Source organism: Sabethes cyaneus, chromosome 3 (genome assembly GCF_943734655.1).
Source record: "Sabethes cyaneus chromosome 3, idSabCyanKW18_F2, whole genome shotgun sequence".
NCBI classification, from domain to species: Eukaryota; Metazoa; Arthropoda; class Insecta; order Diptera; family Culicidae; genus Sabethes; species Sabethes cyaneus.
The window spans coordinates 73,986,266-74,012,372 of NC_071355.1; the positions used below are offsets into that span (position 1 = coordinate 73,986,266).

At 38.9% G+C, this 26,107-nt stretch overlaps 1 protein-coding gene across 1 annotated transcript in view; it reads left to right on the forward strand.

Annotated features, from left to right (window-relative positions):
• The window catches only part of LOC128741319 (dynein light chain 1, cytoplasmic), a 34,445-nt gene extending 15,378 nt beyond the window's left edge, over positions 1-19,067 (forward strand). The window contains exon 3 of the mRNA XM_053837051.1: positions 17,111-19,067. Coding sequence (XP_053693026.1) covers positions 17,111-17,272 — 162 coding nt within the window. The 3' untranslated portion in view covers positions 17,273-19,067. The remainder of the gene's footprint in view (positions 1-17,110) is intronic.
• Positions 19,068-26,107: the final 7,040 nt, after the last annotated feature.

Genomic DNA, 26,107 nt, shown 5'->3' on the forward strand with positions numbered 1-26,107 from the left:
GTCTTGCTTTAGTGACAGCTTGCACTTAAGACCTAACACGGCATATATACATATCTCCAAGTGAAGTTCTTTTTGATCCACCTCATCCCTTCTTAGTTACAGAATCATTTCAATTGACCACGGTCTGAAGAGCATACCGACAAATCGGTTGACTACCGCTACAAATATGCGATTAATGCCACCGGGAATAATACGAGCGAGTACCAGTCCCCACTACATCGCATCTGCTCTATTTTTCGGAAGTTCAAGTAGTTTTTCGATGGTTCTGAGCGATAATATTGCTCTTGAATAATATTCCGCACAAAATATTCGAAAATTTACGCCATCAGCTACAATACTGCAAAGATGGGAGATAAAGAGGCGGCTGTGGCTTTTAATGAGCATAGGTTGTGGAACAGCGCTGGGTCAATCGTGATGACATGGGTATTTGGGAGATGAGTAGCGTCCAGCCTAGCGAGTAGTTAGTCGGTAGTAGCATAGGTGATGGACAGACATAGAATTCTCGTGATATTACTAACTTGAAAATTGCAATCAACATGTTGACTAAAAAATTCCTCTTTTCTTTTCTTTTCTTTTCTTTTCTGCCTGATCTCTATCGCTTCTTCTCACGGCAACAATAATGTTGCTGTGAGGGGAGGCAAGAGACCAGCCACAGATGACCACACTGGTGACAACGATGGAGAGGACGGCCGGCGTGGAGCCTGCTTCAGGTTTAATCAAGATTGACTACGAACAAGATAAGGAAACAAACAAAGGAAGGAGAAAACAAGATAAGTACAAGCCATCTTATGCTATATTGACCAAGCACACAATTATATCAAGCCAAGTTCTGTCACTCTTCTTCCGCCCATTAATCCATAATCACCAATACATTATGGAGCTAGCGTAATCCGCACGGATTCTTTTAACATTATCACAACCACCTTATCTCAGCCCTGGACAGACTTGGCTCTAACTGCCCCACCTTGTGCTGCAAACAGAAACAGAAACAGTTTAACTGAAAACTCGCAGACATGTGTCCACCTTCCAGCGGTAAAGTTACTAGTTTGAGCTGACTGAAAATTAGCAAGATTTGTTATGTTTACACGGCTGTAATTTTTTTTGTATGTAACATCTAAGCTTTGTGCAAAAACAGGTCGATTAGATTATTTCTCAATCTTTGTTTCTTTGGATTCAAGTTGATACCTCAAACATAACTGTCCCTCGATACTCGATAGAAGAGGGCGTTTTCGAAACGTTGGTAAGAAATAGGTTAAGAATCTTTGATATGTGTTCGTAAAGCATGAAGAAATCTAGCTTTAGTTTTCAGCAGCTCGCATAAGCCATGCTAAAGGATTAAAAACTTAAGCCAGAAATCACCCAAATAAGCTTGATATTCGAGTTTTGAGGGTCAGGGAAAAATATTTGAAGCATCAGGGAAAATCAGGGAAAGTCAGGGAATTTTATTTTTGGATTTGAGTCGACACCCTGGAGAAGTATACTTACTGAGAGGTTCCAGAAGTTTTACCAATAACAGCTGCCAATTGACTCTGATCGCCAAATCGCAGGACTTAATTTGCAAGAACAAAGATTATGCCTTTTCGACGAAGAATTACTGTTTACTATGTCATCACGTAATTGTTCTGTGGGGATTAATAGTCCGAAGTGAGGTTTTCAACATCTGGATTTTCTCAAGACTCAGTGCTCGGATCTCTGTTTTTTTGTTGTTACTGTAACGATTTACCCTCCGTGCTCACTTACTCAGGTATTGTTCAACACAGATGTATGCGAACGAAATTGAGCTGTATTTCCCCAGTTTTGCTCCTTGTTCCCATGAATTAATTAGGATGATGAACAGCGATCCAGTAAGAATCTTGGAGTGGTCTCAGCGCAGTCAATTAGTCGTTACCCAACCGGAGAGCACAGCAATGTTTGTGAAGGGTTGTCGGAGAAACACGAACCAAATCAAACTTTTACCTTCTGTCACCATGGATGGGCAAGCTATTGAGAGGACAGAGTGCGAAAAATCTTTGTTTCATTTTCTACACGAGACGGATCTGAAATGGGAGAGTCTAGTAAATCAGCTTTCCGGGAAAATCTACGCAAGCCTTGGATCACTCTACGGTTATGCTTCCGCTGCTCCGACCAGCACACGCCTGAAATTGCTCAAAGCGTTGATTTTACCCCACTTCATATTTGGCGAGCTACATCACGTTAGACCAAGTGCGGGTTCCATGGATAGGCTAAAAGTCGCGCTGAATTCATGTAATACGTTTTGTTTACGGTTGAACCGTTATGCGCACGTAACTCAATTGCAGAAAAACCTAATCAGATTCCCACTAGAGAATTTCTACGCGCACCGCACATGTGCGTCCCTACGCAAGCTGGTCAGGACGCAATTAATGTTAGTAGAAGATATTTGCAAGAATCTATTTTTTTTTTGTTTAACTCTATGTACCATGGTAGTACAGGTGATCCAGTATCGGAACTAAAATCAGCCGACTAAATTTTTAAGGCATTTAAATATGGATGTTTCTATCTCAGAACGTAGTAAAAATATTTCGAAAGTTCGAAAACAGACACTGAAGAAGCCTGCAAGTCGTAGGCGAAATACGTATCTGTCATTGAATAAAATACACATAGTAGAATTAAATTGGATAAGTTTTCTTATTTTTTATTTTTAGATAAAAAATTTTACCGACCGCTCGGCTGTCCAAATCTCGGCAAATTTTTGCCGACTTCGGCACTTTTTTTTAAGTGTGTAATAGTGACCTACGATCATTTCCAAATCTGACTTCTGTTAATTATCACATCGGCGAAATCAAACCCATGTTATTGAATCACAATTAGTTCGCACTGTAAAGCTATAACAACAACAACGTGGCACCTTGACTTTATTTCCTTAAATTAGACGAGACTCCGTATTCCCACGCTATTCTAGCGTGGTTTGAATAACTGTAATTTGGTTTGATATTCTCGATAGCTGCCGGCAACATTCGGCACTTGCTACCTAAACGAATCCCAAGAATATTCCTGTACTCCACGTTTCTAATAATAAAGAACGATATAAATTGAACAGAAAAAAAACTGTGTTTCCAAAACCAACAGCCATTTAACATTGAAAACTTCAGGCTTTCAATTCTGCATACGTCAATTTGCGGCCAAGCTGTGCATAAATATGTTCACGTTCCCTGCAACGGCCGACAGCAAACGTTACGGCCACGCGGGTGGATCGATAAAAGAATTTCACGACCAGCACAATTCAAGACCGAATTGCAGCAGTAAGTCGCCATCAAATATATCAATTTGATTTCTCCTTCAAGTTCGAATCCTAGCCAAGCCGCCTAGCCAAAGCGACCCGTTCTGCCCGCACCAAACGAAATAGTGGGAGAAAAGCCTGCCGGTGTAGCGAGGAAGGGTGTGGCTGTGGCCTGCAGGAAGGGTGGGGGAATGGAACCAGCGAGCGCTGAAAGTACCAGGTACCGATTCCATACAGCCATTCGGAGATAGTAAAAACCTAACAACCAGCGTGGCTTTGTTTGGTTCTCATAAACAAATAAATTGCACAACTCATTCGCTAAGTTTTTTGAGGTAAAGGTAAAATTTGCCTTAGCCCTGTTTCTCCAGGAATAAAGAGGTGCGAGGCGTATCCAGGCGCGCTCAATTTGTTTATTCCCCAATGAGCGCAAGGGTCTTCTAGGTGGGGTGAACCTTATTATTCGTTTCGTGACATATTGGGAGCGTTTGTTGCTAGTATTTAATACGAACGTAGACAAATGATTAAATCAGAAACCTACCTTCTAATGGATCATGATATTCTACCTAGAACACTGGTAGATACTGCTATAGAAATACTTTGAACCAAATGGGAGCTCGTTCGTAAAGAAAAGCAGGAAAATTCAATATGTAAATCAACCCTAGTATATATGCTGCTTTGGTGTTAGATCGTTTACATAATAAACCGTTTCGTCGAGACTCCCAGTTGCGCGAGGATACACATGAAACGGTTTTGATAAGCATGTTTTACTCGCAGTGGGTCAATGGTATGTGAGTCAAGGACGGATCACAGAGGCACAACATTGGTTAATAGGTCCACTGCAGTTGGAATGTGTCTGTATGTAAATTTCTTTTTTCCGTCTTCTTTTGTGCCGATGAGGTACAAACATAAAGCATCGATTGTTTCTTTGCTCAAACTTGCTACTTGGATGGTTTACAGCTAGAAAAAGATGTCTATTTACTTTAGTATTTTGAGCAATCTTACACTTCTTTAAGAAAGTAACTGAAGAAGGCTACCTAAATGTTATTAGTATCGTATACTACTGACTAAAGTAAACTAATACCAGTTGACAGAACGGAAAACCATTTCTCTAAAGCAAGCTCTCGTTTGACGTTTCTCAAGCATAATCGATCACGCCACTGAATACTTGCTGCTGACTAACAATGGCAGTTTCAGTGGCTCTTTGCTTCCATGCAAATTAGGTGTCATCAATTTTTCCGAGTGGGTGGCATCCTTTCACGATCGATTTCATACGGAGGGAGGTTAGTAAAAAAAAGGCCAACTTGACATAAAAATGTATATCATGCGATAAAGTGTTCAGAACTTACGAACTCAATATTAATGGCTTTAAGCATGGCAGTCGCGAGTAGTAATGCATTGTCCGTCGGTTAGCTTTGTCATACAGTAAAGGACTATTTAGTCAGAAGAGTTTGATAATAGAACAAAAAGAGCAGACAAAACACATTAGTTCATGACCGTAAAAGTGTTCACAAATGTGAGCATAATCGCACGCAAAAACTATTTCAATATAGCAAACTTTTTTCTAACCTAACCAGTTTTATTTCCATGCCAGGCGTGTTCACCTGATAGAAGCTATATTTCCACTTGCATCCGTGTCCTAAAGGGGCAAAAAGTCTGCAGACATGCAGTCAATTTTTTGTGCTGTTTTCCACATTAAATTTGCAAAAGTGTCAACCGGGGCAAAGTTAGCGTTTAAAGAGTTGTATTAGCTATTAAAACTAATAAGCTGTGCCGGTGTTTGAGACGGCGACAGAATACCGCCATCCGCCCGGCTCCCGAGCATCGCCCGGTGAGAGTCACGCATATTTTGATGCGGTTTTATCATTGTTACCATAGCCAACAGCCAAGTCGTTGTCAGTCTTGTGCACACGTCTTGTACTGCTTACTTGTCAGAGCGTTCTAAAGGGAACAAAACTTTCGCATACTTTGCGCTCGCATGTGTACGGTTCGTGTCAGCCACGGCTCTATTGTTTTTACTTGAGGACGAAAGTTATAGCTTGAATATTTGGCTCGAAATAAGTAGTACCGGTACGTATTTTGCAGTTTAAGATTTTCGTGATTGAGGCACATTCTTCAACTGAAGAGTTTCGCACAAGACACTGCTGAATTCGTTGTATAGTGAACGGCAAATCAAATTTATGCAACTTTGTTGGATCCCGTTCCGAACTTGATCGGGGAATATTCTTTCTTTAGTTGACATCTGCTGAAATGAATGTAATAATGTATATTTTTGATTTGGGTAGGAAATCCCATTTGTACTGGCCTTTTTCTATTATCGTCCACGAAAATTTCTTACCATAAGTTGTATTCCAATGGTCTTTTGTAAAATCGGCCGTAAATTTTATCCGTGAAGCAAAATTTAACAAAAATTTTGACTTCCTGATCTTGATATTGATTTTCGTAATGGCATGGTATTTTTTTTATTATGTGTCTGTATCAAATTAATTACAATTATAGCCGTAGCAGAAGCACGGTTTCTTTATCAGAAATGGAAAGCAACGAAACTATTTAACGACCGCACATGGTGAATAAAAGTGTGGAAATGAAAGATATTTGATACGCCGGAAACAACGGTAAAAATAATTTTCACTGCAGCCGCAGTGCCAACCTCGCTTGCCCTCGAGTTCTCTGATGTAATTCGAGCAAATGTTTGCAGTGTTTTTTTTGTATGATATAAAAAGGCTGGATGACGTAAACATTGGAATGTAGATTGCCAACGCCAACAACTGTGAGAGATTTTTAGTAAACATTTTTACTAGGTATATTAAATATTTTCAGATGGTTGATTCAAACGAGTGTCTCATGATAGAGGACTGACAATTTATATTGGAATATATTTACGAATATACAAGTGAGGGTTATATTATATGCGGCTGGGTCCGGTTATTTCAACTCATTTTTGCTTTTAATAAAAACGATGTCAACTCTCCAATGGGTAAAACCGTCTCCAAATAGCCTTTCTTTTTAGAGCCTCAGGACCGCATGTGATTTTTTTTATCAGGAACATGAAAATACGTTTGAGAATGCTTTGCTTGACATTTTGGTACCAACAAAACAATATTCTGACCGTGCGTTCAAGAGTTCGCTTTATTCAAAAAATTGAGAAAATTTCAACGGAAATTATTTCGGGTATTTTTTACTTTTATTGCCGAAAAATGATATGTCTTAGGCTTCAAACACAAATTACGTAACGCTTAGAGGGGAGCGAGGGGGTCGAGTTACCGTTACTTGTTGTTACATAGGGGGAGGGGGAGTCATGAGAATAGTTACGTAACTTGGAGGACTTGTTGGAGGTGGAAAACAGTGAATCGGTTTATAGTAATGAAAATTATGATACAAAATTATGGTTTGTAGCTGATGAAGATAATCTTACTAAATTTTCAGTTATTACGGTTGAAGACCATTTCAGACTGCCCACTTTGCTTCGGGGTACGATGCTGGCCTAACCAAGCCGTCGTATGTTCGAATCTCGGCTGGGAACTGTTGCTTTAGAGCCAGTAGGATCGTTGCACTAGTCCCGTAATTGTCCTGTTCTCTAATAGCCGGCTGCCAAGTCTGTCGATAAAGAAGGGTCAAGTTCTCAACAGGACATTTATACCCATGGCTTTGCTTTTTTTAACATTTCTGCTTAAGGTGAAACGGTACTGAATCCAAACATGAATTTGTCCAGTGCGTTCGACCATCACAAATCTCACATCTCACATATTGCTTCAAAAACACGAAAAACAGTGCTCAAATAGCTACTGTTTACACTGATATCCCTCCGTTACTCGCGCTGTTGTATTTTGTACAACGTGTGGGAACCGTTAACTTTTTCTCGGTATATCTCGGGATTACAGCAATAAATAAAATTACTGTTTTCAGCAAAGTTAATCTACAGACCAAGATCTTTCAAACGGTGGAAAAAGTTTCACAACTTTTTCACCAACTGGCATTAGTATTCGAGTGACCTCTGTTAGGTTTTAGCATGCCAAACTTGGTGGAATGGTTTGTCATATTTGATTAACCAGCGTCTCAATTATACTAGGCAACGCACATTCGAATTAATTTTGTATCACAAGCAGGGCTTGAAAAGGGATCGCAAGTTGAATGTGACTGCCGTGAATGCGAAATTTCCGCTTTCAAACTCCGCTTTTTGAACGATCATTTGACTGTTTTTTGAATCCAGTCAATCTGCCGCTTGCGCTGCTGCCGTCTTACAATCCATGCGGCCTCTCTGCAAAAGCAAACAGTCGTACTACCGCTTTGCGCGTTCATATGAAGAACTGCAAACTGACTGGAAGCATAAGATGACGTATTTTTTCATTTCTCTTTTTGCTTCCAAATCGGCTGCTCACAGTAATAGTTTATCACCCGGACGTCGGTCCGGCGCAAGCAAAATGTTCGTTTGTATTGGACGGAGTCCGACCGACTTCATCCATCCACATGTAGTGGTTTTTTTGTAGTATTGAATCATACGCTAATGCGGTAGCTTTTCGTTAGCGTGGTGACTGCCAGTCATTTGACTGTTTTGCAGTCATTCGCTGCTCCAAACGGTAAAGGCAACTTGATCGAAACGAAAATGTTAAAAAGCTTTAGAACGCATTCGTTCTACTGCGTTGAATCGGCGTTTGACTGAGCAAACTGCCAGTTGTGTTATGCACAGCGTTCGGACGGTGTGAATTTGAATGTACGTTGGTGTGGCTGCGGTAGAAAAAAGGATCGGTCGAAGCCCTGACCACAAGGAAGAAATCTGAAACCTTTGTTTGCTTAGGATTGTTTGCACCCGCATAGAACTATGTCTTACGAAAAGGTTTAGGATAAGGTGTCATTCCGAAAAATCAAAAAATGTTAGTATTACGAAAATATGAAAGATTTTGAACACTAATAGCTTTGCCAATTATAAATAGATTTTTACCGTTTAGATACTGATCGATTCATAATAGGTGTAGCAATTATATGATTTCTGTTATAACTTTCTAAAGTTTCTTCTTCCAACACTAATTGGTAAAAATCAACGAAAAGTTTCAGGGTAAAATACCGTAATGTTCCGATTTTGTCTGCTCCTGATTTTGTTCAGCTTTTGTGCTTTTAAACATGGTATATAAAACTTTTCAGTCTACATGAAACTATTCTGATTCCCTAAGGAGAGTTTTTGAGTAATTAGGGTATTTTTATATTAAAAGTTCTACAGTTCCTAAACAAGCAAAGATAAAGGTATACAATATTCAGCATTGTGTATTTTTACCATTTGTATAACTTTGTAAAACATGGAAAACTACAAAAACAGCTAGAATTGAAAAATTGATTTTAGCGATTCAGAAATAGGGGTTTTCTATCTTTGCTGAAGAGATAGAAGGTTACTGTCTTCAGCAAAATTTCTTGTAATGATATTCTACAAAACTTTGCAGAACACATCAATGTGTCATATTGAAACTAAAGCAAAATAAATTTTTTATTGCACTTTTAGGGGCATTATTCAAAATTTGAATTCCACTAGACGATAGAACTTTTAATTTAAAGAAACTTTTCCAAAGGTTCCATAAACCTAAAACCAAGGTTTTCCGCTTAAAACTCTGATGCGCTCCAAAAACGGTTCTGGACTAGTGTGCTGTGCCCGGTTGATTAGACTGCGTTGAGCTTTCGGTTGATCAATTTTAGGGATAAAATTTAACTTTTAGTACAGTGGGATTTCGAATTTGGCATGGTTCGATTTGGCATGCCTCGATTTTGGCAACACAAAATAGTTTACTTCAGAAACTATGCTTAAATATCTGTCAATTTCCGCATACATACTTTAAATGATGAAAAAATATTGCCCTAAGTATGTTCATGAAAAAAAGTTTGCAGTTATAGAATGTTTCGAACAATAATATTTTTATTGCCGTAGGACTACGTCTCACCGCAGGTCGCCAAAAATTTACTTGCACCGCACGAGTAGCTCTTGGCGGATTCTGTAAACATAAAAAGGTTGCAATCGTTGATTAATAACATTTAGTCAATTTCGATTTTGGAAACATAGGCGACACGCATTTGTTGCCAAATTCGAAATCCTACTGTAGTAGTCCTTGATATTGTAAGGTCTTAAGTCTTAAATTTTGAGAAAATTTTCGAAAAAAAATTCCCAGTTTTGTCACTTTCCCCATATTCGCAGCCCAAAATTCAACATGGGTCTGAAAAAATTTGAACATTAGTATAATACAATAAATCAAAAATTTGCGTGACAAACATTGGCAAAATGTCGAGCTTTGTTGAATTGAACCTGCATTCGTAGTCCTACGTGAGCCCCTCGTTCGTGCCCCTTGGTAGAGACCTTCATATTTTTTTCGTTAAAATATTTAGTTAGTGTAGTCTAGACAGAATCAGATAATTTTTTGAACAAGTATAATATAATATACATCAGATACCTACTCTTTTTGAAGAGCAGTCTGCGCATTTCTAAAAACTCCGCAAGGCAGTAATCTTGGACTATTAGTCTTAATGTGTTTGCTGACCACGTTTCACTTTTGCTTCCGCATGATTGCCGCATGCTTTTTAAACTATTTAAGAATGTCAAACTGTTGACTGTTTTGAGGTCCCACGATTAGCTGACATTTTTATTCAGTGGTGCTGTTCTGCAACGTACTGCATTGAGAAGTGTTGTGTAATTTCATTCCATAGAAAGTCAGCAAGCAGAAAGTCACCTTCAACTATTCCAAGTGTGGTCGGACACACTTATGATTGGCGCGTGTGTGTGTGTGATTGGCGGTTTTCATGACCAATTTTTGGCCTTAAATGCCATCATAAGAGTGTAATAAAACCCAAATTGTTACTTGGGCAGTATTGGGTGCTTTTGGCGAAAATCGGTATTTCGGGATTAGTCCGGAAAATACTACATTTCTAACGGTAAAATACCAACAGCAAGCAAAGCCTTGGGTATAAACGTCTTTGAAACGCTACCCTTCTTTATCGACGGACTTCGCAGCCTGTTATTAGAGTACAGGACAATTACGAGGCTAGTGCAACGATCCTACTGACTTATCCTACCACACAGCCGTGATTAGGACATACGACAACTGGCTTGTTAGACCAGCATCGTACCTCGAAACTAACTAGTCGGTAAAAAACCAGTATTGGCAACTTATTCGGAATAGAAAATACGTGGAATTTTTCACTAAATGTCCATAGTAAATTAGAATTTAAACAGATATAACATGCTTAGCGCTTCAGTTCCCATGCCAGGACGAATTTTGTTGTAGACCAAACCTCGTGTTTTATGTCTTGACCTTGAAATGCGGTCAAGCATATATTAATATATATATATTTGAAACGGTGGAAGACGGAGGAAGAGGCACAATTTGTGTCTAAAAATAACCCAACCCATGTCGCTTCCTTAATAAAGCTTATACAAATTTGAAAAAAAGTTTGTCACCCCCCCCTTCAAAAATTTTCGAAATTTGAAGGGGCAAAAAAATAAAGTGCAATAATGTTGCATTCTTTAATGGTAAGCAGATTTTTACAATTCAACGTGTTTACATTTCTAGATTACCCAATTCGTGCAAAGTTGAAGCAATTATCCCGTTAGTCTCGATCAACTATCCTACACCATCTTAGCTTTCTGATTCCTGCTACAGGTTACAGGCGACTATTGTGCTTAACCTTTAAGTTCCGACGTCGAAAATTGGGGTGCTTGGAATTAGACTTTTGGCTCCATTTACTTTAAATTTTGTTCCATTTTAATTCAACGTGCTTCAAAAGAACCGAATTAGATTGAGGCATCAATCAACTAAACAAAGTATTAGTGAAATTTGCTACCACTTTTGACGGAGATATTCCGAATTGCTGTGGGATTATATTTTGCTGTCATAGGTAGTAGATAAGATTAAAATAAAAATACAGCAAATTACACTCTCCGGAACATCAGCTTTCGGTGCTTTCTAGGTTCCAAATTGATCGTTTTATTCCATATTGTCCAAGTGCCTACCCTAATTTTGGATGTAAGGGACGAAAAACTTAAAGATACAATTTTTTACCATACATTGGACGCATGCAGAAAGGATGTCACTGAACTGTTCGAAACTTTTCTGACTATTGTCATGTTGTGATTATCATTGGGATCAATGGTGGCCCCGACCATCACATCAAATCGAAATGTATGAAAGTGGAATTAAATTGGAATAACACTTTCATTGCTAGGCAGTCGAAACAGTCTGATCTTATAACAGGACATTGTCCAAACCGCTATCATCTGAAGCTTATGGGAAAACTGCAAGGTGATATATGTCGATTCTGTGGCACAGAAAAAATAGACTCGGAACATCTGTTATGCCGATGTCCGGCATTTTTCAATTAAAGATCAAGGTTCTTCGACGGAGGGCGGTTAAAAACTCTGATATTTGGAAAACAACTCCCAGCGCAGTACTGCACCTCATCCGAAGTGCAGCACCGGACTGGACAAATGCTATTAGTCAAACAATGACAATCGCTTCTGATAGTGGTGCGTTAGCATCCTTAATATATCAAAGATAAACACGTTATTGTTGAGAACCAGCATCAACTGAGGAATGGGCTGATACTCGTATGACTAAAAGGTTGACTAAGAAACAAGCGGTTTCAAACGTAAATGGCGTGAGATTTTTTTCGGTAGCATAGCACATGCGTTCCAAGTAAAAAAGTTGTAGGGACCTAAATTGCATTTTTACGAGAAGATTCCGATACTATTTCGTGGTTACCGAGTTCTGAACTAGTAAGTGACACAGATTTGGACTATTATCGAAATCCGAGTGACATACAAGTAAAAAGCAAAATTCAAATGAAGGTTAACGGGAAATTAGCAGTCATCAACTTTTCGTCGGAAAGCCCAATTTTGGAAGCAGTTTTTGAGCCCAAAAGCGGAGTTTTGTTCGTAAAATTGTAAATACTGCATTCTTCTTGCGAATCTGAACACTTCAAATATATTTTCATGAACAGAATTTTTGTTTCAAACAAAAAAACTGCTTTTGTAATTGGCAGAATCGATGACGACTAATTTCACCTTAAGTTACACGTTTATGACTCACTAAGGTGATCCTGTAGCACTCCACTATTTTCAAGTTGATTCATCTCTGCCAGAATATTTACTTTACGTGCTTGGATCAAAAAATTTTGAAAGTTGTTTTGGTTTGAATTAAAATTTAAGTACCTACTGTACAACTTTTTTGTATTAAACTTTTATTTATCTGGAAAAATAAACACTGGTTTCTTCTCCTTTGTTTAGTTATTGAAGGTTTGATTTTATTATTTTTTTCTTGCCCCCCCCCTTGAACAATATTTCGAGACCAGGACATAAACTTTTTTCCAAATTTGTATAAGCCTAAGGGGGGTTGCGCAGTCTCCTTTTGTCCAGCACCTCTATGGTTCAAAGGTACAAGTACCAGCGAGCCACATGCCCTGACGGCAGTGGTGGGTTCGAATCCGGTTATAATCTCAGATTACAGCTTGGTGCGACCCATGCAACTTCCAGCATTGGACAAAAGGTAGGAGTCCCAACGACAACTTGTTAAGCATAACTACCAACAACCCTCCCCCCCTCCCCCCCTCACCTTTTCATTCTTCCCCCTCCATTCAAAAATTCTTTATTACTTTCCCCTACCGTCTTTTCATAAATTGTAGAACCACCGTTTGAAAAAAAATTATAACGCTTCTAACAATTGAAAACGCTTCCGCCCCCATCGAAGTCTGACGAACGGCTCCAAGTGCGTTAAGAATTTTCCTTCCATCTCTTCGAATTTATAGTAAAGAAACTCGCTTTCAATTGTTTTCAAAAATCCCGGAGTTAAGGCTTGGAGGCCTAGCGCCATTCTCTCTGTTTTAATCCGACTATTCACAGTTAGTGGCTCTGAGATTTCATCAGCTTAGTATCTCCCGGTAAACTTGAAACATATATTTTAGTCTTTCCTAGCAGATTCTTTAACGGCACGATTGTTCAAAAAAGCGCCAAGATCCTTATATTCTGATCGTTTTTTCTCGATTCGTTCTTTGAGAGCTTCAAATAATTTGGATAATAATTTGGTTTTGAATATCAAGTTGTTCAAAAATTAATTGAAGCTCTATGTCTGTCTGCCACATTAGGCCATATGAATAAAAGTGTTAGAGCAAATTCTCCCATAAGATTTACACGGGAAAAGCAAAGCAAACTGTTTTATTCATACGGCCTATTGTGCCTATTTTACAGCAAACATTAGCAGGTTTTCTGTCACATTTTCGGAACGTATTGAAAAACGGATGCATCGTGCTTAGACCCTGAGTCTCAGTCGATATGTTCTTCGGTACTCCTTACGGCATCCTTTGTATTAGGCGGTAAATTAATTAAATTGATGCTTAAAAAAGATTTGGCCACGATCAAGCATGGAAAATCAATGATTTTTATCGCCGCACGCACAGATTGTACAGTACATGACAAACAGTGAATCTTCAGCATCTTACCTAGTAGCGAGAAAAAATATTACTCATGTTGTTTGTATTGAGAGACGTACGATGCACACAATCGATCGTCTATATCTGTTATATATGTAATGAACATGATCTGACATGAGGTTTATCATAATCTGTACAGATCGCGACAAAGTATTTGTCGCTTATTTATAAGTAGTGATGTCAATGAATCTGAATTTTTATTGCTCTTATGATCTTGATCGCGATTTTTTCCATCTCTGGATGATGGATATTGACTTATAGCTGCCACAACCACAATGTTCTGCCGCCAGATATGCTCTTATTCTCTCGATTACGATCGCATCTGAGGACATAAAAGGCGCTTCTGAACAGCTGTAGTAAATGAGTCTTCTCATTAGGCCCTTAAGATTATATCCGGATCTATATCCGAGTCCACACACGTTCTGGTAGTAAACCGGCAGCAGCTCGAAAGAGTCCTGCGAATCAACAGTGGAACTAACATCAGCAATGTCAAACCTCAAACAACATGCTTGGCAAACAAATAGAGAGACCTCAAGTCCACTGCTACTGCATTAGCACGCAGGACCTGGTCGCTAACTGTAACGGTTTGACTTCGGTAGGAACGTCTGGGACCTCCGAGATACCAATTGCAGTGTGTCCCAGTGACACCAGATTGGTCCAGATCCAAATTAGAGTGGTCTTGAATTCTCTGAATGCAACCTATTTTGGTTTGCCCAAACATCAGGGATGGTTCAAAGCCACAGTTTCATGCTATAAAGGAAGACTAACCTTGACAAAAATAAGGTTAGGCGATCAGTTTCGCTACGACGTAAACGGTTACTGTAACGTGGAAACGCGACAATTGCATACATCTAAAACAATTTGGGTGGCGAGACAATAACGAGCTTTTCGTGGTTCTCGTAAGAATTAGGCCCCGTAACCGGCTTTTTAGTCTTTAATTCACCGCTACGGGTAAACTTTATATGTTTGGCTCACTAACCAGCTTGTTTTTAAACGAACGACGTTGATGGACGAAACATTTGGGCTAACAAATCGAATGTAAAAAGCTTGGTCGTAAAAACCTATTTCAGAAGATTGTTCACCTTTTTTATTGATTTCGCACAATGGTCCCAAGCATTACAACAGTCAGTCATAACGAAGTGAATCGTTTTTATCCACTTCAAACGGACATGAAATTTACCTCGATTGTGCCCAGTGTGCAAGAAGGATTAAAATTTAAAATGCATTATTTTTTCCTACCATATAAGCACCCGTGTAACTATTTGAGTTTTATTGCATCCTAATTATAGTTTTTATGATTAGTTTTGATTACTAGTACCATACTAGTTAGTATGTAATAAAACCCAGTGCTACTCAGATCAGGACATAAGGGCAGTGGAAAAACGGTTATAAATTCTGTACTGTTTATGTGTTATTAACGGCACAAACCATCCATAACTATAACTTTTAGTCTCTCTAATCTAATTATTATTGAAATTCATGTTTTGGCATCGATATGCAGCTTGTGCTAAACTGCCCCAAATGACCAAAAATCGTCAAATGATTGAAAAGAAAACATTGCGATGCATTCTATTCATTAACTCTTCTGTGCAAGAGAACTCCGAAAAGCGTCAAACTTTGTGTGACTGAATGACTGTTCCACACGCTTAGCAAACCTAACGAATTGACCGGGCAGGAAGACGGTTTAGAACGGATATGAAAGAATGAACCGTTAAACGAGTTTCCGCGTGAGTGTCGACTGTGGCACCGTGTCGCCTCCGTCGAATGGTGCGCGATGTGTGTCAGTTGGGAAAAAAGGTCGTTTAGAACTTTTCGCAGCGCCGCCGCCGTTCGTTAACCAGCAGGAAACACCAGTAGTGTGAACTAATTTTGAGTGATTCGATAGAGTAGATAGGTATGCAACAACGGATCGTTGGCTTTTTCTGCGACACAGCTTTTTCCGACCGAGTTGTGTGAACACATTTTGCTGCCTGCCTGCCTGCCTGCCAGCCGGCCTGTCGTGTCCTCGTTTGTGCACTGTGTCGTGTGTCGGGCCTGCTTTTGAATGTGAAGGACGTCAGATCAACTTTTGCGCTCGGTTGTTATGTGGCTATAGATCCTAAATTTCCCGCACATATGTGTTGTACCAACCGTCATCCGCGGTGAACATTTATCGAGCTGTTGGAGTGAGGTGTTTTGTTTGAAAGCAGCGACGTATTCGCTTGTAGCACTTTTTCAAAAGAGGATTGCTTGTTGTGTATTTTTTAGTTTTGCACAAACGATAATAAATTGTTAAAAAATAATGAGGCTCTTGGTTTACAATGCGAGCTTTTTAACAACACTAACGGAATTTAAAGACTTTTTGCTACTATAGCAGGTCAAATACCGAGCGCTTCCATCGCAGACAAATGAATGGAGGCGCACAGTCTGCTGTCAACATTTAGCACCAAAGTTCAAAACTACAGGGGAATATCAACTATTAAGAGTATTTAAATAGTAGCATAAAGCAATTAAATGAGGCCTAATCATTTCCTAATGTGCTGGTTCGAATGTGAATTTTAATTACCGTAGATAATAAGATAATGATAATAAAATCAACATTTAAACTAAACGAGGCTCATCCCACAATTAATTAGAATTTGCCCCTACTAGCTAACAGCGTGCACATCACATTCAACTCGACCTTTAAATTCACAGGCGTCACCAAACAACAGAAAGGAAAACACTTAACAACAAAGCTGCACGGTGGACTCGTTTTTGCGCTTCGTTTCATTGAAAAGTGTACCACAGCGTGGTTCTTTGATGATTGCTATTAAAGTCATAATCATGATTCCCTGTGCTTATCCACATCCCGCCGGCTAGTGTGCCGTTTTTTCGTAGTGGTACTTTGAAGTGAGAAGAGCCGGGTAAGACAAGACACTGTCTGCCCGAGGATTTTTGACAATTATTTCCAATGACACATAATTATGTCGTGTAAATTAACAAGAAGATAGGATCTATAAGGTAATTTCTTTTAGTTTACCTGATGGTCAAAGAAACCCGGTTTCGCCTTACAAATAAGCGGGCACCTTGTTCCTGGCTGCTGGGTGACGTTATCATCTAATGCCATTCATTCCGGACCTTTCATCTTGCTGATAAAAGATAAAACAAGATGTTTCGGTTAACGGCAACTAAGCTATGCAAATGCTATTCTTGATAAACTATAACGACAACGAATCTTTATTTCCACAAATAACATTTTCGCAAAGATCTATCTATTTTGACAAACAGGCGTCTATTTAAGAATTGGTTAGAATAAGATTAGCTTTGCAGTTGAAACATTTTCGATAATTTTTGTATTTATATTTATATTTGTATTTGAATAATGTCTATTTAAAAGTCAATCACCCCATACATTACACAGTCTATAGCACCACTAAGCTTTTGTCTGCTTCTTTACAGGACATTGCCGCGTACATCAAGAAGGAGTTCGACAAGAAGTACAATCCCACCTGGCATTGCATCGTCGGCCGGAACTTTGGTTCGTACGTTACGCACGAAACGCGCCATTTTATTTACTTCTACCTGGGACAAGTCGCCATCCTTTTATTTAAGAGCGGTTAAGGAACGGAGCTAGAACCTTATTTTTTTCAGAAGTAGTGCGTAATTGTTGTATACAGAGCGAAACCAGAGGGATAACATAAGTAGTAGCAGAAAGCAAATCGATCAGCAGTGCAGCAGCAGCAGCAGAAGCAGCAACCGAGTAGAGACAGGCAACCGCAAAGCAGGAACACATTCTATTTACTATTACTTCTACTATTATCGATAATTATTATAACCATTTGCCCAACAACCAAAACCGACGATGTCGATAGGTGACACCTGGGTTGCGAAAGAAAAGGGCAGCTGGCAACCGGGTACGGCTTTGTGAATATGTTCGTTAACCAAATTACGATGCCTGGAACAAAAGGCGCAGTCCAGGTTCACTAAGATAACAAGCCAGCGTTAGTAGAGCAGAGTACCGGCACTTCGAGAAGATGTTCGATATGTAGTTACATTCACTTTCCGAACCATTTATAGCAAACAACAAAATCATTAAAGACGCTAGATCTTTGGAAGCAGAACGATTTAGAAGCACTTTATAAAATAGAAGAGTAGATAATTGATGATTAATTGATTCCAGTCGATTTTTAATTCAATCCCTAAATTAACCTGATTAGAACAAATTGATTTTGTTTTGTATTACCTACATACAAATTATAAAAAAATTCGTTAAAATGTTTGTTCTTTTTGAGAGCCTCTTTATTCAGTAAATGAGCCAGATTGAACTGACGAAGAAACAGTAAGTTAATAAATAGCGTTAACTGTGGAACATGGAGAAGCGCGCACGGTCGTGCAGTTTCATTTTATAATGGTTAATGAGCATTCTTGTCGCACTATTATACAGTCAGTCATGTGAATATCAATATGAAGTTCCCTGTCATATTTTTTGCCCGATTCAATATGTTTATAAACTCCCATGTTGTCGTTGTTTGAGACCAATATTTAACGTCAAAATATTCATCGCTCTTTACCAATCGTGCTGTGTGTACTCCCCGTGAAGTGCAGTAAAACATTCTGCCGTATCGTCAATGTATGTACGTGTGATTATTCCCGATAAGAAAAAGCAAATAATACTCGAGATAAATTTTTGAAATTTTTAACGAAATGTTCAACTTCTCAAAAAGTTTCGTCACCAGTTCAAGCAGTTAGTCTACACATTTTCCAGTCCACGCATGCAACTTATCAACAACCAGTCAATAGTCAGTGAACGAAGATTGAAAGTTGTTCAAAAAACGTTAAAACGGTAGAATGATTTTAGGCCTCCTGGTTTGGTTAAAGCAGCGGGAGGAGCGAAAAAATAACAGGCAGTTTACTTATATAAATTTTTTTTTGACAGAATTAAAAAGAAGTAAAACATAATATTTATTTTGCACAATAGCGCTAAGTCAGAAAAAGTATGAATTGATCTCGAGTGTCCGAGCGCGGACAGTCGACATAAATGCCTCGTTGAATTATTCACTCCATAGTTTGTTTCCACATATGTGTCCGTTACAAATGCAGCCGACCACGTATTAAACATTCAACAAAAAAATAAAGGGTGAAAAATATTGCACATGCCGAAGTTCAAACGATTAATTTCAAACACACACAAACAGCGTGAAAAAAAGATACCAACAGATTTAAATTTACCGCGTCAACTCAATTTATGTACTTCTCATTAGCTATTATATGAATGGAAATATTACAGTATTTTTGTGTAAAGAAAAACAAATTGCAGAAAAAAAAAACAAAAACATGCCGAACACTCATATTGGAGATAGAAGCTATTAAAACTGAATCGTATAAATGAAAAAAATAAAACAGGAAAACACATTTCGAACCAAATGTAAAAAGATCAGTCGAGTTTTATTTTCTACCATTGTCCATACTGTAGTAATAGCGTACCTTGAATCCCTATTTGGGGAAAGCTACTGTGTTTCGTATTTGACATCGGTGTTAGTTTGAAACCAACGAGGAAGATACGACTGAACATTCGGCAGTTATCAGTGGAAGGAGTTGCTGCAGAGTATTCTCGGAAGGTTTATGAGCGGATCGGTGGAGAGAACCTGAAGGAACAGTGGAAGCACATCCATGGTGCGATCAGTATTACAGCCCGAGAAATATTGGGAACTGCTACTGCTGCTACTTCCAGTGAGTGATTTGACGCAGAGTGACTGTTGAGAAGAATCGAGCCAGAACTCTCACATATTGGCTGCAACTGCGACACGCCAAAGCAGGGAGAGATATTTAACCGTCATAAGAAACGCCAGCATTGGAATCGCGTTCTTGCGGAGGCGGAGAATTGCTTCGAGAGGCACGATACGAGAAGCTTCTTTAATACGATCACCGGCATCAGGAACCGGACCGTGCCAACTCCTGTTATGTGCAACGACAAGGACGGAATCCTGGCTACCGATAGATGGGAGGTGGCTAGGCGTTGGAAACAACATTTTGATGCATTGCTGAATGGTGAATAAGATGGAGCGGTCAACAGAAATTAAATAACGATTGAGGATGATGGACAAGCTGTAGATCCACCAACTTTGGACTGGAAAGGACTGCATCCCCGCCAAGCTTTTGAAAGTCGGGAACGAACGGCTGTATTGTGCAATCCATCAGGTTCTACTAAAGGCATGGACTGAGGAGGTGCTACCTACGAACTGGTTTGAATGTCTCATATGCCCTATTTACAAAAGGGCCATCTACTCGAAAGCAGCGAATTATCGAGGCATTAGTCTCCTCAATTCTGCATAGAAAATACTCTCCCGAATCCTGTTTCACAGACGGTGGCCGTTACAAGAAATCTGCGGTTTTCGAGAGGGATGCTCCACGACGGACCAAATATTCACCTTGCGACAAATCCTCGATAAATTCAGAGAATTCAACCATTTGTTTATAGACTTTAATGCGGCGTACGATACAATTAAACGAAATGAGCTGTGGCAGATTTTGCTTGAACATGGTTTTCTACCAAAACTTATTAGGCTGATACGTGCTACCCTTGATCAGAACCCAAGTAGCACTTGTAACTAATCATAGATATAAAAAATACAAAAAGGTTGCACAGCAGTTACATTTAGGATACCTGTAACGAGTTAGGTTACATAAAATTAAAAATAGTTACTTTTTAGTTTTCTAGTGACAAAAATCTTAAAAAGTTACCAGGTAGTTACCAAATGACCAAATTGAAACCTTAATTTCGAACTGTCAACAACTTGGTCGTCGCAAAACAGTCACCTTTCAGTTACGAGTTACCAAATAGTTATCAAGTGACACAAATGGAACCTTTTTCCAAACTGTCATCAACTTGCTGGTCGCAAAACAGTTATTTTTCCGTTACGAGCAGTTACGAAGTCAAAAAAAGTCAGCTAGTAACATTTTCGCAACAACTTGTTCACTGTTCCTTGTAAACACAACAGATTAAGCAAAAGCTAGATCTCAAGAATTTTACTAATGGTAAAGATAAATAATTGGTACACGGGTTGTAAAATGCTCTTGTAAATGTGTTTACTTACTTAATTTATGGTACTTGGAATCGTCTCCGCACAGACATTGGTATTAAGTAAACAAATTTTGATTATTCTCAAACGTCAAAACGATCAAGTTACATCGAAACGAAACCGGCAATGAAAATAGGTTACAGTGTAACTTAGAAATGATGACATAAGAAATAAGTGACCACAACAGATTCAATAATGGTTACTGTAACCGATAGAGTAACCAGGTCGAAGGCTAAGGTTACGTGCAACCAGAATGTAACTGAAATGTAACCTTCTATGATTAACACTGTTGGTAAACTGTATTATTCAAACTGAAACTATTCTTTGATATTAAATTAACACTTTCTTTTCACAACAATCACTAAAAAACACATTTTCCCGATATCTATGAGCAATGTCTGCTTCATATCATTTCATGCAATATGCCGAAAACGATACAAAACTTCAAGGACGATGGTGTAGTAGTTAAAACCAAAGGCGAAATGGCTATGAATTTTACTAAGTGATAGCGAAAACAATTTGTTTTTGAATGATTCCTAGATGAATGCTTCACTAATTCGTTATTGCTAAGAATAAAATTAAAAAATCAGAAAATTAAATTTAAAATTTTTATATTTGTACATATTTGTTTTACAAAAGATCAATTTTTCAAAGAAGTAAGTAACGAAAAGCTAGATTAAATAAGAGCGCGTGAATTTTTCAAAGCTAGAATCATGCATTTCACCATAAATTTGAAACTGCATTAAAATTTGCGTTGAAATAACAAGCAAAATTTATACACTCTTCTATATTCAACAGTTAAATTTACTGCTTGACGTTGACAGCCATAGATTGAAATAATAAACCTGCTGCATTGTTTTCGCTATGCAATAAAAGTTTCAAGATAACTAATTTGCCACCAATTGAAAGTCAATTTACAGTTTATGTGTAACTTCAATAGTAACCATTTTGTAACTATACATGTTACATATTGGTTATTGAGTAACTGTTAATGTAACCATATTTAGTTACATAAGTTGCGCTATTTCGGTTACACAACTGTTAGGGGATTGTCCCCTGTTGTGAAACGGCCCCGGTTATGAAACACCCATAATTTTGAACGTTTTTATTATCCTAGTGCAGTCAAGTTACTACCAACGTCTAGTTTCATAGTAATATAGCTTTTGAGCAAACAACGGTCAAATTTCAACATTTACGATGCTTTGTAGGAAAAGTGTTTCAAAAAACACCCAAAAAAGTTTTTTCGCATGTTTTGCAATTGATTATTTTGTGAACCAAATGGAATAAAAAAGCTCAGGTAAAGGCATATAAGCTAAGTGTTGGACCTCTATTTCATCACACAGGCAAATTTTAGGTGAAATAATTGACTCAAAAATTATAATATAATTTTTTTGCAATATGGCCACCGCCCCGGTTATGAAACAGTCGAGTTCCCCGGTTGTGAAACATCTAGAAAATCAAATATTTTATACTTAAATGAACGTACATTACTTCAATTGGGGCATTATGAGTTTTTATGGCAGCAGGATTCATTTAGGTTTAGCAAAAAATCAATTCCTTATAACACATGTAACAGGACGGTGCATTTGAAATGCGCTAATATAATTGCTTGCTATTTTACATGCATTCATTACGATTCAGATTTAAATGATTAAACGAAGAAATTGATTAATGATTTTGTATTTTTAGTATTTTCCATGAATAAATGATTTTATTTTTTGATTTTCCTACGATATTTCTATATTTTCTTTTCTTTTCTAATGATTTCCCGAGGTGTTTCACAACCGGGGACACTTTTCTTTTAGCCACAAAAAACCATGTTTTGAAATTTTGCTATAACTTTTGTGTTTTAAACAAAAACCATATACTTCCTTTGGCAAAAAGATAGGTATATGTTTAAACTTTCTAATGCTTCAAAAAGATTTAAAATTGGATGATCCGATCAAAAGCTATGGCCAACAAACAAAACCTGTTTCATAACCGGGGACATTCCCCTATATTTTAGGTTACTGTAACCGAAGTTTTACATTTAAATTTGTCGCATATCAGCCGCTGCGACTCAATTGTGACAACGTGTGCTACTTGGGAATAGCGTCAGAATAGCGGGTGAAACATCGGACTCGTTTGTGACGTTAGATGGTTTGAAGCAAGGTGACGGACTATCTATCGAATTTGCTATTCAACATTGCATTAGAAGGTGCTATTCGAAGGGCGGGCGTACAGAGAAGCGGTACCATCATTTGATCATCACGAAATCTCATGCTCTTAGCGTTCCCGGACAACATCGATATCATCGGTGTTACCGTAGAGCTGTGGAAGAAGCGTACACGCATCTTGTTACGGTAAGCGGACTGCATCCAAATTGCAGGAATCAATATTCAACTTGGGCTGGCAAATCTTCGAGCGTCGCACAAAAAAAACCAAACACGGTTACTGACAAAAGCGGAATAATGTTTTATTTGAATTTTCGAGTTAACGGTTTTTCTTTTGTACATTTTATGATGGTGAATGTATGGCGTGAACTGATTCTCTCTCCTTTCTCTCTCTGCTCAACATCGATAACATCGACAAGCGCAACTGGGGGCGCTTGGATACTCAAACACGTCTGAAGAAGAAGTTGCGAAGATAGGGCTTATCATAAGTTCTATCAAAACGAAGTTTGTGGTGGCTATTTCGCAGAAAACCCGACAGAGGTCAACGACTTCGAGGCAGACCCCGTACCCGTTGGATGCGCGATGTGGATGCTAGAGTAGCAGATTTTAGGAGCGAGTGGAGAGCGGCAGTCCAAAACCGAGAAATGTGGAGATGGATCCTGAATTCGACATGGATTGGATAAGCGGATTGTCGTCGAAAAAGTAAGTTAGTAAGTAAGTGAGCTAATTTGTTAATCTGTCAGAGAGAAAGAAATGTTTGATGTCACAATTGCGGCAGCTACGAAACATTTTAAGTCGTTATTTACAGTCATTTTTATGATAATGTGGTTGGCCGAGGTTACTCCTGTACAACACGGATTCTTGTAGAAGAAATCAGTATTAACAATCCTTTGTGAGTTCACGATGGATACGAATTACATTTCAAAAGGTTTTCAACGAATAAGTATAGTCAATTACGACATTCGCCAGAAAAACTGCTCCTGTGATATTCGATTACGTTTACCGGGATAAAGTTATACCTCGTTCAGATTATGATCGTGATCTAGGGGCATTGGCGTAGCTAGGTAATTTCCCTGGATGGGGCGTAGGGGGCGCCTTAAAAAAATCATGACGATCCTATTACGCCGGCTGTCACCGATAGCACAAAGTTTTGTAGGGAAATACCAGGTGGGCTTAATGAGACCTCGCGCAATTACGGACCAAATGTTCACTATCCGACACATCTTGCAGAAATATCGGGAGTACAACAGTTACAGACGCAATTACGGACCAGATGTTCACTATCCGACAGCTCTTGCAAAAATATCGGGAGTACAACGTGCCCATGCATCACATCTTTATTACCGTCATCCGGGGATACTTGCAACACTTTTGAACTTTGACTTGGTATAACTTTCGAAGTGCACCGTTTACGTAAGTATAAGTAGCCAAAGTTGTATAGTGGTCAATACTTTTGATTTATGATTATGAGAAAAATTATCATCTCAATGAGCCTGTAGAATGAATTTGGTCCGTAATTGCGTCTGTAACTGTTGTACTCCCGATATTTCTGCAAGATGTGTCGGATAGTGAACATTTGGTCCGTAACTGCGCGAGCTCTCATTAAGTCCACCTGGTATTCCCCTACAGAACTTTGTGCTATCGGTGACAGCCGGCGAAAATAGGGATGTTGCAAGTTACCCAGTAAACGGGGTTACTTGCAACACTTTTCTGATTTTGCGTTTCTTATGATTTTAAATTTGATGTCAAACCGCGAATGAGTATTTTAAGATATTTTGAGTGTATTTCTAGTAAAACAAGAGATACTGGAGGCATGTTTTGTTTCCCAATTTTGTCTATCGCTTTTTTTAAAGATATTCTGTAAAAAGCAACATGTCGGCGAACTTCAAACTGCCGTTTCAAGGCACGTGGAATTTTTCACAATTTTAATTTTTCTGGCGATGGCAGTAAACAAAATAACATCGTACACATGCAAACATACTGTTTACATACTGTCTATTATAAAGTGACCAGATTTTTTTTGGACGAATGCGGGACGGCAAAGGCAATCTACCCTGGACTGAAAACAAAGATTTTAGGTTAAAAATAAATGCATCGAAGGGCAAATACATGAAAAGATAAGGCTCAAACTGACAAGTTCGCAACTCCCATGGACGGTAGCCCGGTATGGCGTCGAACTAGAAGTGGTAGTGAGTTCGCATAGTTGGGATAACTTGTGACCGCGGACAACAACACTATTCAAAAGATCCAGCACCGCATGCACGCGGGAAATCCGGCTCATTTTGCTCTTTGCAAAACGCTACGATCAAGAAGCATATGCCGCCGTTCGAAGCTGACAATGTACAAAACCTTTATTAGACCAGTAGTTCTTCATGAACTTAAAACTGTGATGCTGTTCACGGAGGACATACGCGCCCTTGCCGTGTTTGAGGCATGTGCTGCGGACAATATTTGGTGGAGTACAAAGTGAAAGCGGAGAGTGGCGGATGCGTATAAATGATGAGTTATTGCTTAAGGATAAGGATTGTTCGTACATTTGACGAAAGTCGGTAGGCTACGATGAGCCGGATACGTCGTCTACGAGCATGCCAAACGTGGGGACATCGACAGGGGGACATACGTGCCAGATGGCTCGACCAGGTCGAAAGCAGTTTGAGACTTCTAAGACGCCTGGGAAACAGGCGACGAGAGACTCAAGATCAAATTGTATGACGATGATTGTTTAAAACAGCACGAACCACCCCGACGTTATGCTGAGGACGACGACCGACGGCAGGACATATTGAATGACTTATCAAATCGAATCAAATAACAGTTAATCAGATAACAGGGCCGCCAATACATATAAGTGCAGCATATTTAAGGTCGCCAGTTATTCAAATTAAGAAAAAACCGTTAGTTTGCTGAGCAATCGTTCAAATGAACGACGGTCTACGGTATACCGAAACTATTTTGAGGCAAATTAATACAAAATATACATAAATTTTTCAGTTGAATGCACTTGTTTCAACAATAATTCATAAATAGGAAACCATTCCTCTGAGCGTTTCAACATTCAACTGGCACGATTAAAAAAATTATCAATACGGGAAACTTTCCGGGACGCTTGGTAATCCGGGACAAGCCATCCAAATCCGGGACAAGCCATCTAAATCCGGGACAGTCCCGCACAATCCGGGACGTCTAGTCGGCCTCGTCTATTACTATAATTATCTATTTACAAG